At 32.1% G+C, this 7022-nt stretch overlaps 1 protein-coding gene across 1 annotated transcript; it reads left to right on the top strand.

Annotated features, from left to right (window-relative positions):
• The first annotated feature begins 1312 nt into the window (after positions 1–1312).
• LOC105787929 (xyloglucan endotransglucosylase/hydrolase protein 22) lies at positions 1313–2729 on the top strand. The gene is made up of 3 exons (XM_012614531.2): positions 1313–1674; positions 1773–1966; positions 2229–2729. The coding sequence occupies exons 1-3, from the start codon at positions 1321–1323 to the stop codon at positions 2620–2622; spliced, it is 942 nt and encodes a 313-aa protein (XP_012469985.2). The 5' UTR covers positions 1313–1320; the 3' UTR covers positions 2623–2729.
• The last annotated feature ends 4293 nt before the right edge of the window (positions 2730–7022 follow it).

Raw genomic sequence — 7022 nt, 5'->3', positions numbered from 1 at the left:
ATATAATTTCGAGAATGTCATTGTCAAGAAACTTACTTTACAATGTTTGGTATACATTAGAAAGTATTAATTAAAATCTTGGGAAAGTTATATTATCATGTTTGGTGCACTCAACACTTTCCACAAATATTAATGTATTTTATTTTTAATAATTTTATTATTAACAAATATTCGAATTAAATATTTAATAATATTTTAAAATAATCTTTATCATTAACAAATATTTAGATCAATCCACAAGGTATGATTTTCTCACATTTCAGTTGGATCTGTTATATGAATCAATTGAAAAATAACTTGTGTATTAATTCACGATTGTGAAGATGTAAATTTTGCAAATTTGTATTCATTACATTGTAAATATAAATTCAAGTGGATTCATATATTGTGTATATGACTTGAAAATATCTTGATATTAAAATTTGATATAGATGAAAATATATTCTAAAAGATATTTATAAAAGAAGAAATACATTCATTTGGAATCTTAATTTTAAGCACAAATAAAAATGTTTATGGAAAGTAACATTCCAAGAAAAATAAACTAATTTTTACCTATCATATTCCAACTAATTAAATTCCATGGATAACTTTTCATCATACTGTGATAATATGAAATTAGAAAATAGGAATACCACCTGATTCTTTTTTTCATATAGGTCTTTTGTTTATTTTGTATAATAATTGAGTTATTTTATTGTGGGATAAATCTTAAAATTATACATGAAAAATTGTAATAGAGTTGACATTTATAATTATAATTTAATTTCAAATAAAAACTTTAAATATATTATTTAAGTTAAACAAAAATAATTTTTAAAAATAATAAATGTTAACTCTGTTTTAATTTGAACTTATTAAATTTATCCATTTAATAGTAAAAGGAATAATTCGAGGAAGTCCATCTCCCAAAACTTTTAAATTTATTTTGTTAATTAGGAATGAAATCTCTTTATGAAAAAATATATAAATAATTTAAATCTAAATTTAACATGCAGAGATGAGTTAAAAATACAAATCATCATTATGTTGGATCCCTTTACGATAAGTAAGATTTTGGATATTTTTGGTTAGTTGAGAAGGCGGTGTTGCGCAGTCTTGTCGTACTGGCAGTAGCTAACCTGGCGACAGCAACTCGGCAGCCATTATCCTCAAACACTTCACTTTTCCATTAAAGCCGCGGGATTTCATTAGACTGTGGTTTTACAGCTAGCTATTTTTTGAATATGATCCGTACACCAACAACTGTCTACAACCAAGCTGAAGGGAACAGAGCAGCTTCCTTGGTCTCTTCCTCTGCCATTTTTTCTTTACTATAAAATGCCCAGCTCTACCATTCCTATCAATCACATAAATTCTCTGTTTTATCTCTGCTCTGCAAAATTATCAAAATACAAAATGATCAGTTTTTCGAGTTTCAAGTTTACCTTGCTTCTGCCTCTTATGGTTGGCTGTCTTATGGCAGCATCAGCGAGCAACTTTAACAATGATTTTGACATCACATGGGGAGACGGGCGTGGTAAGATTGTCAACAATGGAGAGGTCCTCACTCTCTCCCTCGATAAATCTTCTGGTTCTGGTTTCCAGTCTAAGAATGAGTATCTCTTCGGCAAGATTGATATGCAGCTCAAGCTTGTCCCTGGAAACTCTGCTGGCACTGTCACTGCCTACTATGTAAGTTATTCCACTACTCTTTTTCATCAGGTCATAATAGACGGCTGTGGCTTATAGTATGTGTACAGTATACTTATCTTCACTGTCTGGATTTGCAGCTATCTTCGAAAGGATCAACATGGGATGAAATTGATTTCGAGTTCCTTGGAAATCTAAGTGGTGATCCTTACATTCTTCACACAAATGTGTTCAGTCAAGGCAAGGGTAACAGAGAGCAACAATTCTATCTCTGGTTTGACCCAACTGCAGATTTCCACACTTATTCCATCCTCTGGAACCCCCAAAGTATCATGTGAGTGTTCATGAAGTTGCCATCTAGTAAAAGCAAATTAACTAAAAATGTTACGTTAGTACAAACTAACGCTGTTAGTATAGAGGGATCAACTTAATTGATGGAATACAAGTTTAAGAGCCAATAAGTTCAAAAAAATTTAAGAATCAACTAGGTACAAATGGATGAATTCAGGGGCCAGATTATATATTATGCTTTTTATTTTTTATTTTCGTTTTCAAATTGATTGGTTGACGGAGTATTTGATATTGTTATGTTCCAGATTCTCTGTGGACGGTACACCCATTAGAGAGTTCAAGAACATGGAGTCAATTGGTGTCCCATTTCCTAAAAATCAGCCGATGAGAATTTACTCTAGCTTGTGGAATGCTGATGACTGGGCTACAAGGGGTGGTCTGGTTAAGACTGACTGGACCCTAGCTCCTTTCACTGCCTCTTACAGGAACTTCAATGCCGATGCCTGTGTGTGGTCCAATGGAGCCTCTTCCTGCAAATCGACTGCTACATCAACAAACAGTGCATGGTTCTCTCAAGAGATGGATTCCGCAAAGCAGCAAAGGTTGCAATGGGTGCAGAAGAACTACATGATCTACAACTACTGCAATGACGCTAACAGATTTCCTCAAGGTCTACCTCCTGAGTGCAGTATGTCTTAAAAGATTTGAAGAGCCAATTAGAGAAACTTCTTTTTTGAGATTTATATTCAATATTCTTTCTTTCTTTTTTCTTTATTCAAACCACGTTGCCCATTCTTTTCATCTTCTGAAAATTCTCATCACTTTGTATGTGCCAAGTTATTATGAAAAGATATGAAAAATTAAGAGGATTTTAATTTCCCTTAAAAAAAAATGGTGTTGCATGGTATCTTTCGTTCCTAGCTTATTACGTATGAAATTATTTATTCCATACAATCTTCTAGAGCTGATCGTGCCTGGGCCGGGTTGGGCTGGAATTCAACATTTTTAGGCCCAAGCACGGCACAAAAAATGAGTTTAAAATTTTATCTAAGTCCGACCTGAATTATAGAAGTCAAACTCGAGCCCAACCCGACTCGACCCATATGAATTATTTTAGATTATTTTATTACATATACAACAATTTTTAAAACATATAATATATCAAATACACTTAAAAACATTAAAGTAAATATTAAAACAACAAATAAATTGAAAATACATTAAAAATTCTTTATAATAAGATAGTTGCAATTAAAATAGTAGTAAAATTAACAATAAAACATAAGTTCTACAATATCTAAATAATATTAAAAAGAAAGTGAAGCAATTTAAAAATGCACAAAAATAACAACAACACCCAAACAGCAAAAACAGAAGCAAAAATAACAGTACAAATAACAAAAACAATAGCAAAAATAACTACAAAAACAGCAGAAAAATAACAGCACCAAAACACTAGGAACAACAAGATAATTTTTATTAAAAAATAATTAATTTATTCGGGTCGGGCCCTAGCCAAAAAACTTTTACCCGAGGCTCGATCCTTTTAGAAAACAGGCCTCATTTTTTATTCAGACACATTTTTCAAATTTATATTTTTATCTAAATCCTACTATTTTTCGGGCGAACCTTCGACCCAAGCTAGACAACCTGACCCATGATCAGGTCAATAATCAGAAGTTCGTTCAATTTGTACTTTGTTGTTGATCTTTTCACCTATTATTTGAATGCTTTTCTTTTTCTTTTTTCTTTTCCTTAAAAAGAATTCCTTTTTGCTATTAACCATCACCAATAGAAAATTTTTTCATCCGTTTTTAATCATTAATGTCATTATAATTAAAATTTATTTCATTATTCTTATTAATTGCTAATTTTGTAATTCTTATTTTAAACCACTATGAATAATTGTGAAAAACTTTTGACCCTTTAAAATTTTCAGTCTAAATTTTTTTGTCTAAATTTCTCTCAATTTATTTTCTTTTTAACTTTATCGTCAGCCACATTTTCTTTCTCTACCTATCCAACTGTTACGTTTAATGGTATCGAATATGCTTTAGTTTTCCTTTCCACCTTCTTTCGAAATATCTTATTTAATTATTTGAATGCTTCCTCTCTACACCAAAAAAACCGTCATTTTTCCTTGGTTAAAGATACCTATTAGCTTTAAGTTCGACCGTTAGATTCGTGCTTCGTAAAATTAATGTGAAATATAGACTGCAACTTCTTAGTAAAAATCTAACCTTATACGTTCGCATTGTAGAAAGATATCAAGGTTGAGTGGCAGATGGCGGGGGGCGGGGGGATCAACACAAAACCTTAGCATATAGATTTAGTTGATATTGCTGCACAGTGACTGTAAAAGTTTTTGATTCTTTAAACATAACTATTTGAATAAGCATAATTTCCTTCTTTTTTGGATTTTTTTATTTTAAAAAAATTAAATTTGTTTTGTCTTTCTAATTATTTTATATTTTTCATTGAAATTTATTGTTTTTTATTTTTGAAGAGTTTTTTTTCACAATTTTTATTTATGGTCGGTTGAAATTTTTATAATTTTAAATTATTTTTAATATGACATATAAGACAAAAATAATGTCATATCAAGTAATAATGGTTTAGGGCCAATTTGTCTCAAATAAAAGAATAAGGCCAAGTTAAATAAAAGTGTAAAAGTCGAACGCTAGATTTGTAATTATGTCTTATATATAAAACACCAATATAAACATTTAATAACACCATTTGAACCAAGAGAGTATCATGCTCCTTCATCTAATATACAAGGATCAATTTATCCATTTTTCAGTAAGGGAATCAAAATGCAATTTGGGGTATAGTATGGTGATTGTTATGGTACTTTTACCACCTTGTTGAGGTCAAACAAGGGAAGTGTAATAGCCCTCACCCACCTCGACTTCAGGTATGGATGGAAGATGCTACTAGAGCACCTACGAACAAGGAATCATAAAATTATTTAAGAGTTTAAACTTTAAAACATTTTTATAAGATCATTAAAACAAGTTTAAGGCAATTAAAAGACTTTAGAAACAACTTGAAATAATTTAGAAGTAGTTTGAAAGGTGATTGGAGGTGTTTGAAACCCAAAATTGACCTCAGAAGGTCAAAACAACTTAAAATAGTGCAGTGACCTAGACTAGGCACTGGGATATCGGTACAAGTGGGGAGTTGAACCGATACAACTCCTTGACACTGTAGTATTTTTCTCACTACACTTGTTACGATACCACAGGGCCTTGTATCATTTCAAGGATCCTCTAGACCAAAATTTAAGCCTGAATCATTTATATCGATACTTGTGAGCTTAGTATCAAAACTTTGACACATGGGACTCAAAAATCAAGTTTAAAACACTACAAACAACCACCAATACACCTTCAAACATGATATTTTTAAAACATGCAAAGTTTCATCATAAAACATACTCAAACTTACATCGCATTCACAAAATTATTGAGATACTATTGGAAAAATATTAAAGCTTCATGAATTCATTTAAAACAAGTTAATTCTTTATCCAATCATTTTCCATGTAAAAAAGGATGAAATGCATGCATATAAGATATTCATGTAACACCTCTAACCCCTTTTCGTCACGGATTAGGGTTATGAGCATTACCGTGCAATCAAAACATTTATATTTAATTTCATTCAATATCATAAACACAACTTAAACCATTCATTCATACACGCATTGTCCCTAAATCGAGCCCTCGAGGCCCTAAAAATGCTTTAGAAACAAATCAGGACCAATTTGAAATCATTTGGAAAGTTTAGGAAATAATTACAAAAATTTTGATACAGGGGGCACACGGTCGTGTGGCCAGGCCATGTGTCTCACATGGCTGAGACACACGTCCGTGTCTCAGGCCATGTAACAATCGAAATAAGGACATGCGGTCGTGTCTTTGCCCTTGTCCTTGCCCATGTAACATTCGAACTAAAGACACATGGTCGTGTCTCAGCCCGTGTAACTCATTGAGTAGGGTCACACGGCCATGTCACACGCCCGTGTTCCAAGACGTGTAACTTTCGAGGTAGCCCCACTCATCCGTGTACTTGGCTAAAAAGTAGTAATATTGACTTGTTTTAAAACAATTTTAACATTATTCAAAATGTTTAACTCAATTGTGACCATTTTAACTTGATTTTATCATTTTGCCAATTTTTTTCTACTTCAACTTTTATCCAAAAACACTTTAATTTGTTATATCAAAAAATATTATCAAATAAAGCTTAGTTTAACACTACTACTATGAAGTCGTTAATTAATGAATACGATGGGGTTTCAGGTCAGCGGGTTAATTTCGACAAGTCTTTTATTTATTTTAGCAGTAATTTGACTAGCGATTTAAAGGAGTGGGTTGGAAATGTGCTGAGTGTTCGTATTTCTAATAATCCAAAAATAAAAATACTTAGGTCTCCCTACTATGATCGGGTGATGGAAGAATGAGGTTTTTTTTTAGTTTTAAAGAACGATTTCAAAAAAAAAATTTAATGGGTAGGGCATGCGGTACTTATCTATAGGAGGCAAAGAGGTATTTATCAAATTGATATTACAAGCTATTCCTATTTTTACTATGTAGTGTTTCTTGTAACCAATTTTATTATGTTAGGATTTGGAGTGCATAATTAGTAAGTTTTGGTGGCGCAACAACAAAACAACCAAATGGATACATTGGTGTTAGTGGCAAAGGCTTTGTCAACCTAAGACTAAGGATGAATTAGGCTTTTGCAACTTAGCCAAATTTAATGTTGCTATTTTAGCAAAGCAAGGGTGGCGCATATTGTCGAATCCTACCTGCCTACTTGTTCGTGTATTGAAAGCAATATATTATCCAAATGGTAAGTTTAGGAGTTCTCAGTTAGGAGCATACCCTTTGTATACTTGGTAAAACATCTTGAGTGCACGGGGCTTGCTAGAGCAAGGGTTAGGATGGCGAGTTAGTAATTGTTTGCAATCAATATTTGGAATTACTCTTGGCTGATGGGTCTTGGACAATGAAGGGTTAATGTTTAGAATATTAGCGTGAATTTTACTACGGTTTCAGATCTTATAGATCCCATTACTAATACATAGAAAT

Source organism: Gossypium raimondii, chromosome 2 (assembly GCF_025698545.1).
Source record: "Gossypium raimondii isolate GPD5lz chromosome 2, ASM2569854v1, whole genome shotgun sequence".
Classification (NCBI taxonomy): Eukaryota; Viridiplantae; Streptophyta; class Magnoliopsida; order Malvales; family Malvaceae; genus Gossypium; species Gossypium raimondii.
This window is presented reverse-complemented; position numbering and strand designations above follow the sequence as displayed.